The following is a 19,808-nucleotide window of genomic DNA, read 5'->3' as shown; positions in this document are numbered from 1 at the left end:
AATAAAATCAGTTTTCTTAGTGTCCCCTTTACATTTGAACCTGTTTTTGATATTGTTAATAAAATAATATGCAATATACTGTGAAAAAGAGAGAAATTCAGTTTTTTTCCTATTTTACTTAGTGCCAGAAGTGAAATCAGTTTCTATTTTGAAGGTGGTCTAGGAGGACAAGTTCTTCCTTCTAAGCTAGCAAGACTTCTATAGCATCACGGTATTTATAATGGTATGCATTACGTTTAATGCTCATTCCTCCAGACAGATGTGAAAAGATGAATATTTGCAGTCAGTGCCAAAATATGGGATGAAACCAGTAACCTTACAAAGTCCAAACAATCATGCATGCAAGTTACACTGGTATCCAAGAGAAAGTTTTTTTCTGTCCTGACAGTTGCTGTGATTCTCCGTACCAGAAGAGGGCAGCCCCACCAAGGCCTCCGATGGTAACATCAATCAGCCCGTCATTGTTTAAGTCCATTTCTCCGTGCACAGACTGGCCAAAAAATTTCACTTTTTCCCCATCTCCACCTGATGCAATACGCTGTGAAATGCATAAAGAGGTTAATGCAGTGCACTTTGAAGGATTTTGTAACAGCCAAGATGCATTGGACAGCAGTGAGATGGGGTTTAGGCTCTTTAACTACGTTAAATTTTCATTACAATACCCCTAAAATAGTTACCATGGTGATGAACACACTATAAATTTTCAGATTGCAAAATATCTGCTTTTCTGGCTGTTCAGAGCATGTCAGAAGGTTTCTAATAAAAGCATGTGAGTATATTCTTTAACAATATTAAGACTCCAATTCAGTTAAATCAGTAAGAGTACAAAAGTACAGAACAATTCTAAAAAGCTGTTACAACTGGTCAAATCATAGCCTCATTCTATGTTGGGAAGACAGGATTATATACATTAGAGTGGCTGGCAGCCTGCGGAGTTTTACTTCATACCTGTGAATATTTTTTACTGATTGCTTTGCCGTGGCCATGATAAATATAAACAGCTCCCCGATGGTCATCTTCCAAGGGAGAGCCTATCACAATGTCATTGTATCCATCCAGGTTGAGGTCCTTCACTGCAGCAATCGCCGTCCCGAAGCGTGCGCCGCAAGGCTCGTTCTTAAGAACTTTGCAGGTGTCCTGTTTCAATGGTGAGCAGCATGTTTGCTTTACGGGTTCAAGACTCATCTGATATTCAAACTTTGTCTGTGGAAGAACAGATTTAGAGTTTGTGAATTTCCACCAACATTTCAGCAATGCAGACTTTTAAGAGCTCCTGTCCAGAAGACAAATAGATGAATTAAACAGAGCGATTACAAACTATTCCTAGTGATTACGTGCACTGTAGAAACTGTGGTTCTACAACTATAATTCAAGTGCTTTTTCTGGGCAGCATGTGGCAATAACATTCTTGCTCCCTCTCTTTCTGCCTCTAGATGCTTCTGCATATTTCTCAAAATTAGAGGTTCACTTGAAAGCACAGTATCATAACAATATTTGAATGCTATTGTAAGTAAACCATTTCATTCTTTAGGGAGCGTAAAGAGTTTTATAAAAGCATTCTTTTAATCTGAGAAGTTAGCCAAGTTTCTAATGAAACACAGATGGCAATACTGTTATTGCAGAACCAAAGATAGCATTTTTTCTACACAGACTGAAGTTTGCCCCCATTAGACTCATACACTGTGGCCTAACACACATATTCTGATCCCGTGAGTATGCTGGACCAAAACCACACAGACACTAGTGCATTTAACCAATCTTTCCCATGAATTCCATGTCAGAAATAAGTAGTAACAAACAGTTACTGCATCTCTTTTATTTGGAGCTGGGTAACAGTAAACACAGGAAAAATAAATTTTAAACCCCACACTACTGGAGGACATGGAATTATTGTTTTCTCACCAATCCTATTCACCAGCAATTTGTTGTTGGCAACATGCATGTAGAGACTGTAAGAATTCCTTGTCAAAAATATCCAGTCTCTCCAGGTCCTTTTCTTTAAATAGGATTTTAGGGAATCTCATTGCTAACATGTATTTTAATAATTGTTATAACAGTACATGATGGTACAGGAGGAGAGGAGAGGAGAGGAGAGGGATGTTGGATGTATGAGTTTAGCTCTAGGTTGCTAAGCAAATCACAAGGATACTAGATATCACACTTTTAGGATGGATAAACTTTATCGAGGAGAGGAGAGGAGAGGAGAGGAGAGGAGAGGAGAGGAGAGGGATGTTGGATGTATGAGTTTAGCTCTAGGTTGCTAAGCAAATCACAAGGATACTAGATATCACACTTTTAGGATGGATAAACTTTATCATTCCCTAATCCATGAAAGCAAAAAAAAGTGATAGAAAAGTAATCCTATAAATTTGTATTTGTGCCAAATTTCAGCTTATAAAATATAGTACTTATCTACATAATACAATAAGTACTTATCTACATAATACTCTCGTTTGAGAATAGAGTTTAAAATTAAGTTGAATTATAATCTCATTTGTCTAAACCATTTTCCCCTATTTTCAACAGCTCATCTTCCCCAGTTCAAATTACAGTATTTCTTTAAAATAAGGATAAGAAGGCAATAAAAAGCATGGTCTATACCTGTTCAATAAAAGTCATCACCTTACCTTGTTCAGACTGTAAACATATACTTTCCCTTGCTCCTCTTTCTCAGTTCCCATATACATAGGAGCTCCAACAAGAAGAAGGTCTGTAAATGAGTCCCTGTCAATGTCGACTGTGGTAATAACACCCCCAAAGTATGATCCAATCTATAGGAAAGCAAAGTATACATCAGAGACAGCGTCAGCAACATCATGCTGCATTTCCTTTTCACTGACCTACTTGCTTGCAACATTTTAACAACTAGGCATAAATTTTCTTTACTAGCTAGATATTTTTGGTCTAGCTAGATGTTTGTCATTGAAGCTTGTTTTCAGTTTTAGCATTTGTTGTCTGATTTTTTTTATCAACAAGTGGGCCATTCAACTTTCAACTCTTCTGAGTTTGAAAGGATAAAAGGGTGCTTTCTACCTGTTGTGGGGAGTATGACCTCTTAGACAGCATTGGAATAAGAGTATCTTGGGAAAGCTAGTTTTATCTTCAAAAAACAAGTAAAAAAAGCTTGGACAAAAGCTCTGAGACAGCTCAGTGCAGACAGTCACCAAAATTCTCAAGTTATTATTTTCAGAGGAACAAAATCTACCTGAAGAGATGGATACATTCATAGATCAGGTACGAGCTACAGGATTTATCTGATTATATTCATAGATAAGCAAGATACCCTGCACTTCCTTTACACTTAACAGGAGAAGCAGCCTCTTCTAGTCCAAGATACATCTCCTCTCACAGAGATGCTTCAAGTAATCCAGATGTCTCAAACCTTAAAGATCACAGAATGGGTCAGGCTGGAAGGGACCACAGTGGGTCATCCTACCCATTGCTGAAGTAGGGTCATCCCAGAGCACATGGCACAGGATTGTGTCCAGATGGCTCTTGAATATCTCCAGAGAGGGAGACTCAAAATCCCTCAGGACAATCCATTCCAGGGGTCACCCACAAAGTAAAGCATTTCTTCCTCATGTTCAGGTGGAATTTCCTGTGCATCACCCACTGCCCTGTTGCCTCTTGTCCTATTGCTTGGCACCTGGAGCAGAGCCCTGTCCCTGCTCTGAGCCCTCCTTGCAGGCACTGACAGACAGGGATGAGGTCCCCTCTCAGTTGTCTCTTCTCAAGGCTGAATAGGCCCATACCTACTTTAGTTCCTTGACTCTAAAATGTTTGATTTAGTGATTGATTGACTGATTGATTAGCTGAGTTGCAGACATCAGCTATAGATGAAAATTAGGTAACCTGAATGCTCCTGAGAGAAGCTGATACTGCAGCCTGGGGAGATGAGAATAGGCACATCTCTCAATTCTCATAAGCATAATATTATCTTAATAATGCCATCCATAATTATGCAATTACATGGGGATTTTTCATCCTACAGCAATAGCTCTCATTAAGCTGCTACCCAGTGTAATAAGCAACTATTCAGTACTTCAGTCTATCCCAGAAGATGCTCTTGCACAGAATCCTACTTGTCAAAACTCTTTCCTGCCAGTGACATGCTCTTCCTTCAGCAGAGAGAAAAAATTGCATCTACAGAGATGGCAACAACCACTTTGACACTAGTGAAGAGTTAACCTTCAAAGACAAAATTCCCAAGGATCTATCATACAGTACAATTCACATGGCTAATTATACCTGAGAGTCTGCCTAACTTTTCCTTCTGATATTGCTTATTAACTCCCAGTTTCATGTGCTCTTCTAATGTGTTGTCATTTGAAATACTTATTATTTCTTCTGCTTATTTCTTTTGTATGTTAATTGTGAATACATACTTACTTGTTCTCCATTTAACCTCTGAATCACTTGCACCTCTTTTCCTTCCATCTTATAAATGATAACTTGGCCAGTGTGATTGTATCGTGGCTGTCCTGCTATGTACAGCACACCTCCAGGTGTCAGTGCTGAATTCACAGTATATCCTAGGGAGTGGAAAGAAATCAAGATGCAATACACACAGAATGCATCAGAAATACTTGCTGTGATATTAAATATTAAACCTGTTCCCAGGGTGGTGAGCCATATTCACTTTGCCATTCTTACACAGTGTAAGAAATAACCCATGAATAGCTGGTTGAAAACCTGCTTTCAAAGAACAGTTGTCACTGACCTGCTGTCAAACCCACGGAGTCTTCAAAAAGTGATTCTGGGGGCATTTTGAACCTACATCTATTCTCTTTAATATTAACAACAATTTGACAACTTTGACTTGAAAAATTTGCAGTGAAATTAAAACCATGAAAGAGTTGCAAGTATTATGGGAGTTTACAATCTTAATTTGCAAATTACATTACCAAATTGGAGTTGTAATAAAAGGCAACAGCTAAAGGCATTTGGCAATGAAGAAAGTGTACTTAGGGAAAATCATTAAAATATTCTAGCATTGATTCTTTGTCAGTGGAAGTATGACTTAAATGAGATAACAGAGCAAACAGAAGCAGGAGGTATAGAAAGCAAGACGTAGAGGAGGGAGCAAGGCCACTGAAGCTTTTTGGTAGAAACATAACCTGCCAATATGCAAAACATTATTATAAAAAAAAGATGTTTGTCTTACTGGTTTTGTCCATTGAGTGACAGAAAACAGCCAAATTTTAAGCAAATATTTGGACTTAATATTGTATAAGGCTTTTTACCTATAAAGGCATAGAAAACTTGATAACAATACTAGAGGAATTTGTGAAATCTTCTTTGAACAGGTTAAACATCTCCGTTGGGAAAGTCTAGATGTACTTAGTTCTATGTTTGGACTTGTTTTCTAGTTGTAGGAGTTGTTACTTATTTTTTTAGAAGAACATGAAAATCAGAGAGTAGACTTTCTCCCAGGATCCTGGCATGTAAAATATTCTCTAACATACTCTTTTTGAATGAGCTCTGAGAGATGTCTTGTAGAATTTGTTGAAAAGTGTTGCAAGGTAGGCTCTTTCCCTTACCTAGGTAGGCTGCAAGAGGTTCATTTCTCTCTGAACGCCTGTCACGAAAGGTGTCATTAGTTGGCATGGAAATACCAGTGTCTTTCACCATGAGCACTGTGCCATTCCAGTCATATGCTCCAACTGCTCCCAGCATGATCCAATCCTTAAGGAGAGTAAAACAAAAAGCCTGTTCTCTATGTGAATCATCTTTTTTCTATGTGAATCATCCTCAACCATCATCATGCATGGTTGAGGATGCTCACATTTGGGTAATGCTTCCTGTGTATTTACACAGTTAGCCTTGCATTTCCTATTATGGCATGGATCCTACAGTCATAGGGTCATAGAAAGGCTTGGGTAGAAATGTCCTGAAAGATCATCCAGTTCCAACTCCCATTGCCATGGCAGAGATGCACTAACTAGACCAGTTTGTTCAGAGACCCATTCAACCTGTCTTTGAACACCTCCAGGGGTGGGGCATCCACAGCTTCTCTGCACAATCTGTTCCAGTGCCTTACTTTGCTCCATGTAAATAATTTCTACCTAACATCTAATCTAAACCTCTGCTCCTTTAGTTTAAAACTCTTCCCCCTTGTCTTATCGCTAGCTACCCATGTAAAAAGTCATTCTCCCCCATTTTTATAAGCCCCCTTTAAATACTAGAAGGCTGCTCTAAAGTGTCCCTGGAGCCTTCTCTTCTCCAAGCTAAATAACCCCATCTCTCTCAGCCTGTCTCCACAGGACAGGTGCATCAGCCCTCTGGTCATCTTTGTGGCCCTGCTCTGGAACTGTCTTTCAAGTTAAAACATTGCCCCTTGTTCTGTCACTAAGAGCTCTAGTAAAAAGTTTTTACTCAATCTTTCTTGACATATTTCTAGGCTATTTTCCTGACAGAAAGCTATGGGAACACTAAGTTTAGAGTTCATGTGAAGTATATGTACTCTCTTAAGCTTTTATTGTTCATAAATATTCTTTACATACATTTTACAAAAAAGGTAACTGGATTACAGGACACTCCAAAACTTTTAACAGCAAACAGGACTATACAAAGAAATCTGAAACACTTACTCCAAATTCATAGAACCACCAGCAAAAACCTATTTTGTAAAATAACTTCTATCTTCAAACCGTTGGTTTACCTGAGAATAATGAGCACTGAAACCAGCTTGAGACATTTCCATTTCAAAAGAGGAGGCCTGCTGGTCTGTTGTTGCTATTAAAAGAAAAAAATAAGTTTCAAAAATAAATTCATTCCAATCTGGAAAAGTAACTGAAAAGTGTTATGAAAATGATCATATGATTGTAAAGGATAGCATAATTAACTAATTTATTCAGACTATAAAACCATAGAGCTTTATAATCAACACAGAAATAAAGACCTGTGTTGAATGCTACTATTAAGTACGGGAATTTCCATTTTAAGATCATGTCTCAGAACTTGTCCAACAAAGTTGCTGGGCTAAAACTGACCAGATTTGAACTCAGGCTGATGGTAAGTATGTTTGGAATGTTTGATTAATATGGTTAAGCCATTTTCCACTTGAGCTAAGTGAACAATAAAACACCAGCCATGTAACCCTGGCCTCGTATTCAAGCAACTAAAGTTTTGTAGGCAGCTGGAGGAACTTTAAATGAAAACCATTTGATGTTTGTATGAACCTTTGCAAAAACAACATAGGAAAATCTCTGCTGTTCAACATTCATAAGCCTCAGCAAAGTGCTTGGGAATGATAATCCCGCCCAAAAAATTACAAGAAGATCTGATTCTCTTAAATGACTGTGTATAAAAAAGTTATCATTATTATGATTTTGTACTAGCTTCAGTATCTTGTCAAGTAGTCATATGCTAGTTATTAAACTTTGATGGGCTGTTTTTCTTCCAGGTAAACTTGAAATATCATCAGGGAAGAAAAAGTTCTGCCTTTTCCTTTACTTAAAAGAAAGATAAGCAGCCCTTAATAGTCAAGGACTATTTTGCAAAGTGGTAAAGGAAACTATATTCTGCATGTTGATTCTTCCTTGAGAGCAAGTTATGCTAACAGATAGCAGAGGCAAGCTATGAAATCTTCTCTGACACTGGTCCAGAAAGAGTTCACAGTTTGCTACCAGCTGAATGCTGCAGCAAACGTTCAACTGTGTTAATGAAACTGAGCCATAGCAAGCCAAGGTTGCATGAATTTCAGGCATCTGGACTATTAAATGATGCTGAACTTTTCATACTCAGCAACTAAACCCACGCAGTTGCTCCCGGGGACATGATGGCTTTCGTAATTGTGGCAATTTACAGCCAGTTGTAGGAAGGAGACATGATCTCAAATACACAGTGTTTGACATACAAATGAAGACTATCATGTTTCACAAGATGTAGCTGCTTTGCTAAGTCTGAACAAGTCATTTTTAGGCACAAAACTCTTAAGCTGCACATCTGCTGATGAACAATATTTTCATGCAGTAAAGGATGCTCCTTAATGAGCTGAGAAAGACAGGATTCTCACAGTCTGATGCAGAGGACAAAGCTGGTACTGTTGAGTGTGCGGCTCAAAATACTACTTAGATAATGGCCCTTATCCTAACTTTCCATTCAGTTTTAAACTGCCAAGCATCTTACAAAGGATATTTTGTGAAAAAACATTTGTGCCTGCCTATGGGTTGGATAAAACATAAAATTGCTGTTAAAAGCAACGTCCGTGCCATGAGACACAGAGGCATATGAAAAAGATTATGTGTAAAAATTCACTGGCTGTCAAGCAGGAGTTTTTGTTGGATTTGATTTTTCAAATCTCTCTCAATTTTTATTTGAATTTTTTAAAGAACCAAAATGAAATTAAGAAATCCAAGAAAAAAAAATCAAATGTACTACTACATTAGCAAGAAGCAATTTATATTGAGAATTTAAACAGATTCAGATATCAAATTTCAACGAACAAGGTTCTTGTGATGCACAGAAGCTACTATGTACAGAGCTAATTAATCTCCAATTAAACACAACCAATAAGCTGGCTTGTCAAAAGCTGCAGGGCACAGAATTAACCTGCTTGCTTCCACCACCAGAAAAATGCATAGACATAATTGTGAATCCAGAATACAACTGCAAGGTTTTGGGATAGGACAGTAAACTATGCCTCAAGAATCAGCATATTTATTTAGTCAGTATTATCTAGCTCCAATCCGCTGGAGCAGCTTGACCTTGCTATGCTTTGACAAAAAGCTAAAATCCCATTTTCATTTCTATTCTTATTCTCTTGCAGACAGATTACATGATTTCTGGGACTTAGGTCAAGGAGGAGACATGTCACATCTCATACTGCAGGTGTCTTATTTGAAAATCTCTGTGTTCCTACAGAAAATCTGCAAACCAAGATGCCTTTTGGCAGTAATGAAAGTAATTAGATTTTCAAAAAGTTAGTCATGCTAGGTCTTACATCCTTCACCTGTTGCAACATTAATTAACTTCATATTCTATATTCATTATAGCTAAAAGATGTAACTAACATTTTATTCTGACAATGAAACGCAAATATTTTTCTCACTTTTTAAAATGTACAAGGGACGAATTGAAAACCAAGTTTTCAATTTCTGTTTGAACAACTATTTCCTACTGAAAGTGTATTCTTAGTACACAGTGACATAAAAAAAGAGCACCCTGTTCAATTAACTTTGAAGTACTCAATGGCCCTAAGTAGGCTAAACTTTGAGCTTTAGAGAGATTAGATTCTCCTCAAATTAATTTATTGCAAAGCTGAGGAAACAAAATCATCCAGAATGTAAAAAAGAACATATAAATTACATTTTAATAAAATTTTTATTGCTGAAAATATTTAATAATAGCTGAAAACATTAATATTTGACCAAACTAAATAATACACTAAAAAAATCTAAATATGTCTGAGAAATACAACTCCAATGTAAAAAAACTGAAAATACTCTCTAAATTTTGTACATTCAAGTCGACCTTTTATTTTGTTCCAGCTATAAACTACACTATTCTTGCTACTTGGAAAGTCAAAGTGTTGAAAAAATAGTCCAAATAGATGGATGTTTTCTTTGTACTACATGAATCCCTTCAGAGGTGGCCAGTATAATTTATAACTAATAAACTCTGTCTCTTGTTACCCATAGTACTTGAAACAAACAGTGGTTTGGGCAGTGTTGTCTCGTTTGGATGGAGAATGTAAGCAGACTTTATGAGAGAATGACTTTTCTGTGCTAAAATCTGAACACTGTGAACCTTCCCAAAGGAAAATCATATTGTGTTAACCCTACACAGCAAGTCCATGCTAATTTGTATAGTAAAATATGCTGTAATTAATAATTAAACAAAAAGTGACCCTAAGCATTTAGGCAGAAAACCAGATGATCATGGGGTAATTGGGGTATGATCTGGCAATGTTTTTCATTGCCAGAAAACCAGATGATCATAGGGTAATTGGGGTATGATCTGGCAATGTTTTTCACCTAAAAGTGGGCAACTTTCTATTTATCACATTAAAACACTTCTGGTTACTTACCCTTTTAGGCTATTGTCTCCACAGCCTCTAACTCCTAAGCATATAGTCACATCTGTATCTACTATTTTGATGCCTATTATAAAATATTTTTATAACCAGCATGGAAGAAATAATTACATAATAAATTTCACATAGCAGAATGCATTTCAAAGGAAGATAAAAACAGTTGTTTATTTGTTTCAGTTGTAATGCAGGCATAAAGTAAAATTTTAAATAATGTCATACCTTCCAGGGCAAATATTCTCTCTCCAAGTGCTTCAACAATAGTTAAAAGAGCTAATTCATCTGAGACATTGAAAAAATGCTTTTCAGTAGGCTTACTGGCAATTGATTTTATTTCCTCTACAAATTTCTCAGTACTTAAATTTCCTCTGCTGTAGCTGCCAAGAATCTAAGGGAAATAAAAGAAACCCAAAGAAACCAAAAAAGAGTCAAGCATATGTTTTATAACCTGTTTAAAAAGATATCATTGAGGTGAGTTGTCAGAGAATGGTGGAAAATCATATCTAACCTTAATTTGTTTTGTTAAAACCTCACTCAAATTGATTTGAAGCCATTCTTTCTCATGGAGAACAGAACTATATGATGGTTCAGTTGTTTTTTTGAAAATATCATTTGACAGGAAACAGAGCAACAGTATGGTGTGATGTCTGCTATCCTCAACTGTATTTTTCACCCCTTCTTCACAAAATCGTAATAATTCGTTCTCTGATTTGTTGAAGTCCACCATGATTTAGGGAAAAACCAACTAAACACTTTCCAACCCAGAGAACAATTACACTGGCTTCTGCATATCCACCAGTTTTTATCATAACATGCTATACATCCAATTACTGACAAGTGGATTAGGCATAGAATAGTTCCTTATTCTGTGAAGATTTGCCCTACAAATACATATAAGAACGACACTTCCATTCAGTGTTAACAACTTCAACACAATACAAGACTTTAGATTTGATTTGCAGTTTTAACAACATTGCTGTAACAATTCAGGATACCTCAGCAAAAAAACCTCACTTCTCTTAATTCCCAGACAAACAGACATTTTTCATATGAAAAAGGGCTCTATAGACTAAACTTGATTTGAGAGAGAGACAGAAACCAAATTCCTATGGTCTAGCATCTTAGCCCACTGGCACAATTCATGTTTGGTTCTAAACTGGGATTTTATTGCTAAAACTGTTACAGTGTCAAGGACAACTTTTTCTTTAGTTATCTCTAATTTTATGAAGAAAACAACTGAAAATCTGTGTGCTGCTGGACTCAACCTTCGGTTTATATCTTTCTTTAAATTAAGTATAACATCTTTAAGTTTCATGGTTTCATACCACCTTATTTTACCAAAAAATAAGATAGTAAGACAAAGAAAGCAGTGAAAAGGCAACAACCCAATGTGCCTTAAAAACTAAGACCAGAAAATAGATTTGAGCATAAAATGCACAAATATAGTTCAGTATTAACACCAAATACATAAGTAATGCTTTCATATTTCTTGATATGGGTTAACCTCTATTCTCATTCAGCTACTGTTTAGCATGCTTAGCATGAAAATGACAGCTTTAGAAAGCAAGCATAAAACACAGACATAATGAACAAGTATTTTTTGATGGCTTACATTTGCCTTTTTTAAAAATTGGTAATGTTTCCATAGAAGTTGCTTAGAATTGTATTAGTCCCTTTGCTCAGTGTTGCTTTTAAAAAAGAGGATTTGATTTAAAACCCTCCCTCAAACTCTTCCTCCTTTTTCCTCACACAGATACACACACATCATCACAAGGAAGACAGACAAATTGCTTTTCTTATATGCTATAAAATCAGAAAGCAAAATTTTAATGGTTTTTTCAGCTTTTTCCTCTCTGAAATAGTTATATTTCCATAAAGATTTTGTGAATTAACTTCTAAAACTGAAATTGCATTTGGAAGATGAAACATGCTTTTAACATTCTGAATTTTCCCATTAAATTTCACTTACAGCAATAGCAAATCTCTGGATGTTTTCATCCTCACAATCATCAATCACTTCTTGTAATCTGTAGTTGTCATGTGATTCCCCATCAGTCACAATAACCATTACTTTTTGTACTCCTCTTCGTGCACCATGAGCCTCAGTAAAAGCTTCTTCCCTAAAGGGACCATAAAGCGTTTTGGAGAAAGGCAATGTCAGCATTTAGCACATGCATCATATTTGCATAGCCAACCATAAACTACAAGATTTTATATTAACTAGGAATCAGGAAATGGAGATTAATGTTAGCCATGAACAAATACAAACAACTGCAATTGGAACTTACATGACAGTTCACAGCCAAAGTTTCACAAGCATTCATTCATCATTCACTCACTTGAGAGCAATAGCAGAAAATACAAATCTGGATAGTGAAAAATTCTTCCCCTCTACAAATAAACTTCTAGCACTTTAAAATAGCTTTTGGCATCTTAAAAAGAGACCCAGCCAACACCCTACATTTCTAAAAACCCACGTAGAAAGCCCTCACCTACTTCCATGCTACATCAGCACTTCAAGTGGTCAAACTATTTACTCAGCTACCAGCACACCTCTGCACACCTATGTGAATTAGCACTGGGGTTGGGGACATGGCAGAAATAGGCTGCAGGTAAATGGAGGCAGGCTGGGGCACCCACTTGAATGTTACAGTTGCAGATGGGCAAGGTTCAGAGGTTTCAGGCCACTGTTTGCCCAGACTCTGGACCTAACAAGGCAAGGCTGGATTAGGGCTCTGGAGGAGAAGGAAGGAAGCAGGGCTTCCTCTTTTCAGAAAAATACCACAGAATTCTAGGACTGGCCACATGAGTGAAAGCTGAAATTTACCACTGAAAATGGCCAAGGGGGGATGACTGTGAGAACAGAGGAAGCTTTTGATGACAGTTTCTGTATATACAAGCCTGCTGTAGTTTGTGGTACACAGGGGCTTTCCGAACTAGATGTGGTTTCTGAAAACTTGGCAATTCTCAACTGGCTCTGCTTTCATGAACTTGTTTGGAATCTTCAAGCTTCTACCCATATCTCAGGAAAGCCTTAATATATAAGAATTCAATTGTACACCACATCAACAAAACTTTGGTCAGATAATCAAATTGTTCATCGGAAGGATGCTGCATATTTCATTAAATGGTTGTTTGTAAAGAGTGAATGCAATCTTTTGTAAAATAAAAGCACACTTTTTGTGATGGAAAAAACAAACCCAGAAAAGAAAACAGATACCAGGACAACGTTGTACGGTTTGAAATTTTCTGAGAGATTTATATTTACTGTCTGTTCTATAAAAGTCAGATTTCATTTTTCTCATAAAAGAAGCGTTTCTAAATATTTTTATTGCTACAACAGGTATTTAATCTCCCAATGATTGAGAAGCATCAAAGATTTAGCATAGAAAATTTTTAGAACTTCTAAGAAGTGTGGATCCAAACATTGTAATATTCAACTTCAGAATGAAAACAAATTAACATAAAAAATTCTATTTTTTTGTTTTTCCTCTGGAAAACTTGATTTTCTTCATCCCTCTACATACACCGTTCCTACCTGCTCTATGTGGACGTCAGATATTGTCAGCTCTTTGCTTAGGCCTACAATCTTGTTCCATATCTATTATATTTTCCTAATTCCTCCACTCAGGAGGCAGCTGCCTTTCGTACTCAATTGCTCTAGGTGCTGGATAGAGTCTGCTTGTCCACCTTCCTCACAAATGATGCTAGCTTAGCTAAAATGAAGTCAGACTTTAGCCATACCATGTTTTTAATACATAAAATCAGAATCACCACCCTGCCCTGCTCGTTTCTCCCACGTGCAGGACAGGACCTTGCCTGCATACCTGGCCGTGTCTATTCCCAAGGCTGTCATGGTTTGTGTGCCGCCCCGCTGGCGTATTCTCGAGGCTGCAGCCATCACATCTTCTGTTGTTGAGTATGTATTCAGGTAAAATTCATGGACTACAGTCTGTCCGTACTGAACAATTCCAACCTGAAACACAGAGTTCATGTTTTAAAATCAACTGCCCTTAAAGAAAATATCCCTGCCTCTTGCAGTAGGGTAAATGTCTGTTTGTACTTACAGCCAGGAGAAGAATTGAACTCTTTGTGTTTCCCAAGGATGAAACACCTATATGAGTTTGAGCAAGACTAGCTAGATGACAGTCTCATGAAACATTTTGAAGTTTCTAAATTGCTTTTATTAAAAACTGGAATAAAGCCAAAAGCTGTCTCAAGTCCTTGGTTTTCCTGGCTTGAGGCAATCTGGATGGGAGTTCTGGTCTCCTCTAGGCCAAGCAGACCAACACCCCAGCCATCAGTCACAACTCCACAAAAATGTTTTCCTTGTGGCTCACTCACAACTCTTCATTCCACTCAAATATAACATTCCTATATCCAATAGTTTATTTACTCTAAATTTAGCCTAGAAACAGGAAGATGCAATTATTCTTATCTTGATGAAGACAGCAGGGACATCCATGACATGCACGTTCTCCCAGCAGGAGATAAGTCAAAGTATCACCTGACAAGTACCAGAGGGTAAAACATGAAGGAAATGGTGGCTTTGGGATGGGGGAGGGTAATGTAAAGCCTGTAGATGACCTTAGCAGAACAAGTCTTTGTCTGGAAGATTAACACAAGGGATTGTGCAATAACCACAAAATGCTTGAGGAAACCTGCTGCAAAACCAAGAGTGGAATAAAAAGATGAGCAATATTCTTAAATATTAATTAATTTCTACCATTCATCTCTGTCAGTTTTAATATTTTGGCAAGTTCCTGACAGCTTTTACTGGGAAGAAGCCACACAATGTTCCATTAGCATATTTCAATTTTACGTTACACATGGCAATTTATAGGTGTTATTTAGGATAATGTAGTATTGTGAGGCATTTATAACTCACTCATCTATTATTAAAAGCACTCTAGCATTAAGTTATTGAAGATCAATAAGACCTCTGGGATGTTTCTGCCATCATATTACTTTAGAAGTGGCTTAGTATGTACTTTACAATTGCTTTACAGGGTTTTTTTAAGGTACTTTCATAGCCTCTCAGATTCTGCAAAGCATTTGTTTGCTTGTAGCAGAAGTGTTAGAATTGGATAAATATTTCACAGTAAACATCAAGAATATGATCATTATGAAATGCTAGTTACAAATTATTATGGGACTATAATTATATTCGCATGTGATAGCAAAATCTATCACATACCAAAATATCACACTGAATTTTCATATCTTTTTGAAAACACAGTCAAATCTGTAAGAACTGATGTAGGCTCAAACTTATTACAAGTTGCTGCCTTTCAGATATTTGTCTCTTGGAGCTATGCCCTCTTCCATCTGCAGCAGAGAGAATGCAGAGGCTGCAATGTTCCTGTGAGCTGAGGGCTATTAACCCAGTGCAGTGTTTACAGAACCAACCAGGGCACACTCTGTCTCATCACTCAGAACACTCATGTGGCACTGAATAAACTACAACCTGAAGATGAAATTTTTAACCTGTTCCCTCCAAAGCAACTATTTTCTGGAATGAATCTAAAGTGACACACCACATTATCTGAATAGGATGCTGTTAAGTCTTTTAGAAAAACTGCTGTGAACTGGTGATGAACAAGAGATTTGCATCATGCTTGATTTTCTGGAGGAGGAGTAATGGGTTAAAAATTCCGGTGTCATGCACCAATTGTAGCCAGAGACTATAGTATGCTGGGAAGCTGTTTGGTGTGGATTCACGGCTCCTTCTCCAGATTTTGAGGTACCAATAATGAGATCATCTATTGACTGCCAGTATGAAAAGCATCTGCCAGTCTTTCATGATTCTAGAAACCCATGTTGGTGTTGTCATTTTCCTAAAAATGATTACAGGCTGACATTGAGTTGTATAATTTCCTGTTTGAAAGGAAATGTCCATGATCACAGCAAGTACACATTTTGAGCATTTCCTTCTCAGGAAGTGAATGGGAAGAACATCTGAGTCTGAAAACTGCACTGTGCAGCATAGCTTGTAAATCAGGAAGGAAGGGGGGCATGTGGTTATCTTATGGGATACAACTGTCATGTGCGACCCTTCCTTAGCACTAGCTTTGAAAACACTGATCATCATCTTCTATATATTCCATGGTATCAAAGATGAACCATTCCTCAATAAAAGGTAACAAAAAGTCTCTGAGAAAATGCTGCTAGGCTTCATGTTCCAGTCTCCTACAGGATCACAGGTTGATCACCTTGCAAAATTAGAGTTATATTCTATTAGACACCAATGAAGGTTTGAATTTATATAGCCTTTTCATCTTATTTTGAAAAACTAAAAGTGACATTCTACATGATGCATATGTGCCTTTATGGGACTTCAGCAAGCCCCTAAGAATGATGCTTACAGGCATCGTATATTTTGATTTTCTTGTTTAATTTATATCTGGAAAATGCAATAGTGCTACACAGAAGGACATAATTCTGCTCTACTCCAGAGAACCTATTATTTTTCCCAGCATTACTGACCATAATCTATTGAACATTCCTGTAATTCTTAAGTTTATGTTCCCTTCCCTAGCATTCCATGGCTTTGACATTACACAAGGGAATAATTCTTTAATTGTCCCCAGTTCCTGTGAAAAGTGTTGTACAAGAGGACAGGCAAGTGATGGACTGTTCTACTTTGGAACAAAGCCGTTCTCAGGGCTATGATTTATTGTTGTCCTATAAATGAATACAGACCCTTATTTGGAAAGGACATTCTGGCTTTCCCAATAAATTATTAAGCTAATCAATTTGGCAAAAACCAAAAACTAAAATAACAAAATGAAAGGAAAACCATTTGGTACATGAAATCTTATGTTAGTTTTCGGCATTGGGATGGGTAGAGAAATCAGGAATATTTTTGGATGTACTGATATTTCATGTAAAAGAAAAGCAGAGATGCCTTGGGAAACATTAATGGATAATATATTTTTTCATAAGGAGATCTTTTTAAAGGCATCTGAACAACAACAAAAAAATAATTCTCCCACATTTTGTTTATTTCAAAACACAAGTTACTTGTAAACTCTTGCAAAGACCTTTCTTCATCCTCAATCTTTGTCGTATCTCTTAAATACACTTCTGTTATTCTGAAGACAAAGCTAATCATAAGAGATGACATGTCATGACTTATTAGTGTACTGATACAGTACACCACCTTTGGAGACACAGAAAGGTACAGGCCAAACATCTCTAACTGCCTATATAATAATGCAAAAATAGAAACAGTCTAAAGATTTCTGAAGGCCTTTCCAGCATAGCTTTAAAGCTAGAAGTGATCTTATTCAAGTATCCTCCTTTCTTTTTTGAGAGAAATCCACAGAAATTTACATTACTCATATGTAAATGGTTAAAAAACGTACCCTTCCACAGTAAAAAGATAATTATCTCCAACACAGTTAAAAATTAGGCAAAAAAGAGCCTAGAGAAATATTTCGATTTTTTTCCTACTTCTATTATTTCTACATAATTCCTCCTTCTTTTTCCACTTTTCTATAATCACTTTCCATTTACTTTTTTATCCCAAAACTCAAGACATGCAACTTAATCATCAGTATGGTGTTGTACATTATCTGGAGAAGAGAAAGAGGAAGGGAAAGAAAAAATACCATAAACTTTGACTTTCTGCATCTGAAACTTCAGTCTTTCATTTTTAAATCTGCCAGACATGGGACACTGAGCAATTTCTATTGACTTGCTACAAGTCTAATGACCATTGTTCATTAAGGAGGTAAGAGGGGAAAAAAATCTCAAAAGCATCTAATCAAAACAGTTTTGAACAAGTCACACCCAATCTGCTAAGGAGGTATTCTGTAATCACCTCATTCCTTTCCTGTGCAAAACAATCTTAAGTCAGTGAAAGTCCACTGATTTCTACATACATGGTAATAAAAAATTAAATTGGAAAAATCACTTTAAACAGACAAAAGTATATTATTGTTCCTATGCTTCTCTTCTGGGCTCCCAGAGGAGAGGGGATAAATAAGCCTGCTCTGTTGTTTCTCCTGTTCCCTATTGTATAGTCATTTAAACATTTTTTTTCTGAGAAAGCAGACAGAGTGGGTGGGGGACAGAGTATAAACTCATTACTAACTTCAGATGCAGCAGGGTCCCCAGGCAGGGGGCTCACAGGAGAGGGGAGAGATGAGATGTGCTCTGGAGAAGGAGGAAGGTAAGAGGAACTGAGAAAATTCCACTGAGCTTTTGTCATCCATTTCCAGTTTTTCAGTCTCTCTCCTCCTTATCCCATTCTTATCTCCCTCCTAAATGTTTCTGCTCTGCAGCAGCCAGATGCCAAAGCTGACGTCCTCAAGTGAATATGTGTACGTGTGAGAAGAGGGGCAGCTATGCCAAACTGTGGGCACAAGGGATTTTGTAGGTGGAGATGGGAGGCTGCTGGAGTGCAGGCCAGAGAGGGACCTATTGTGCACCAGCTGAGCCACACAGACAAGGCAGTATTCCAAAACTGAACATAACAGAGGTGTGGCATTGTAAAAATTTAGGAGTTGCTGGGTAAGGAAGAGGAGGGAAGGTGCAGTGGAGTTAATTGCCCTGCGTACCACTCCCATGAAGACCTTTGGGCAGAAGACAGTGATGATTTCCATGCAGCCAATGCTCTGTACTGGGAAGTTCAGATTTAAGTATTTCAAAATTATACGTGTTTGAGTAATCATCTGTTTAAGGGAACAGAAAGAATTTTTTCGTTTCTGCAGAATTTGACAAAGTGTTTTTTCTTCTTCCTCACAATATCTGAAGAAGAGTGTGTTTAAAATAACAGGATATGATTGTGATATTGACAGTTTATAAGTGATATTATCATCCAGCGTTCAGTACAGACAACAGAGGACCTGGGTGGTAACTTGAAAACCCCAATCAACATGGAAAATTATGTATAACTCTCTGCAGACAGAGATATCCTTTACATCTTCTCACAGTCTCCTTTGTGAAGGCAGGAGCTGAATGTTAGGAGCTAACACAACATTGCAAAACTTCCTGTGGCATATAATTTATTACAGAGGCCCTGGAAAACCCTTGATTTCGAGAGGTGGAAAATAGAGAAAGGAAAGGAAGAAACAGTTTCTTCTGTTGCTGTCAATAAAGCTTTTTGTGTTAATATGTATCCCAGACTCAACTGTTTTCCCCTTCCCAGAGTTCTTTTAGAACTGATATTTACATAATCTGTTAAACAGCGGGTGGGACATATGCCAGATCCTCAGGGGGTAATTGGTCATAGCTCCATTAATTCTGATGGAACGGCATTGATTTATAGCAGCTGGGAATTTGGCCCTCTCCACTTATTATATAAATGCAGCTTCTGCCATTAATAACATGCAGCTAAACAGCCACTCGTTAATTAGGATCTCAAGGTTTAAAAGCTGCATGCCCGATGTTCCACAGGACTAAGAACGCTGCTCCAAAAAGCTTACAATCAAAAGCTGTCCAAACCACGCATGTGTGCTTCAGAAGAGCAGAAATGACCTTTGTGCAATGAAGTACAAAGGAAGACAAGAAGGGGCTGTGGAGAGGAAGGAAGTGGGAAAGGACAGTGTTCAAGCAGCCTCACTTAATGCACTTAACTTTTGTCTCTAGGTTAGAAAGTTGGTTTCTCCAGACTGCCTGAGCAGTGGGGGGAGGGATAGTCTTCCTGACATTGCTGCTTCATGACTGAGTATTGACTTGTGGTTTCAGCTATTTTGCTTCAGTATCCTGCTGCTCCAAGTTCTTGGAATTGAAAAGGTCCATAAATGACACTACCATTTCCTGTAAATTG

At 37.4% G+C, this 19,808-nt stretch overlaps 1 protein-coding gene across 1 annotated transcript in view; it reads right to left on the bottom strand.

The window, feature by feature from the left end:
- ITGA1 (integrin subunit alpha 1) overlaps nucleotides 1-19,808 on the bottom strand; it is a 73,309-nt gene that overhangs the window by 20,437 nt on the left and 33,064 nt on the right. Inside the window, exons 7-15 of the mRNA XM_039709987.1 lie at nucleotides 13,861-14,009; nucleotides 12,003-12,153; nucleotides 10,256-10,421; nucleotides 6,662-6,735; nucleotides 5,541-5,685; nucleotides 4,390-4,532; nucleotides 2,628-2,771; nucleotides 949-1,203; nucleotides 408-538 (exon numbers count right to left, since the gene is read on the bottom strand). Coding sequence (XP_039565921.1) covers nucleotides 408-538; nucleotides 949-1,203; nucleotides 2,628-2,771; nucleotides 4,390-4,532; nucleotides 5,541-5,685; nucleotides 6,662-6,735; nucleotides 10,256-10,421; nucleotides 12,003-12,153; nucleotides 13,861-14,009 — 1,358 coding nt within the window. The remainder of the gene's footprint in view (nucleotides 1-407; nucleotides 539-948; nucleotides 1,204-2,627; nucleotides 2,772-4,389; nucleotides 4,533-5,540; nucleotides 5,686-6,661; nucleotides 6,736-10,255; nucleotides 10,422-12,002; nucleotides 12,154-13,860; nucleotides 14,010-19,808) is intronic.

This window comes from Passer montanus, unplaced genomic scaffold, assembly GCF_014805655.1.
Source record: "Passer montanus isolate IOZ18808 unplaced genomic scaffold, ASM1480565v1 scaffold22, whole genome shotgun sequence".
In the NCBI taxonomy this organism is placed as follows: domain Eukaryota; kingdom Metazoa; phylum Chordata; class Aves; order Passeriformes; family Passeridae; genus Passer; species Passer montanus.
Note: the sequence above shows the minus strand (reverse complement) of the source record. Positions and strands in the feature narration are given on the sequence as shown.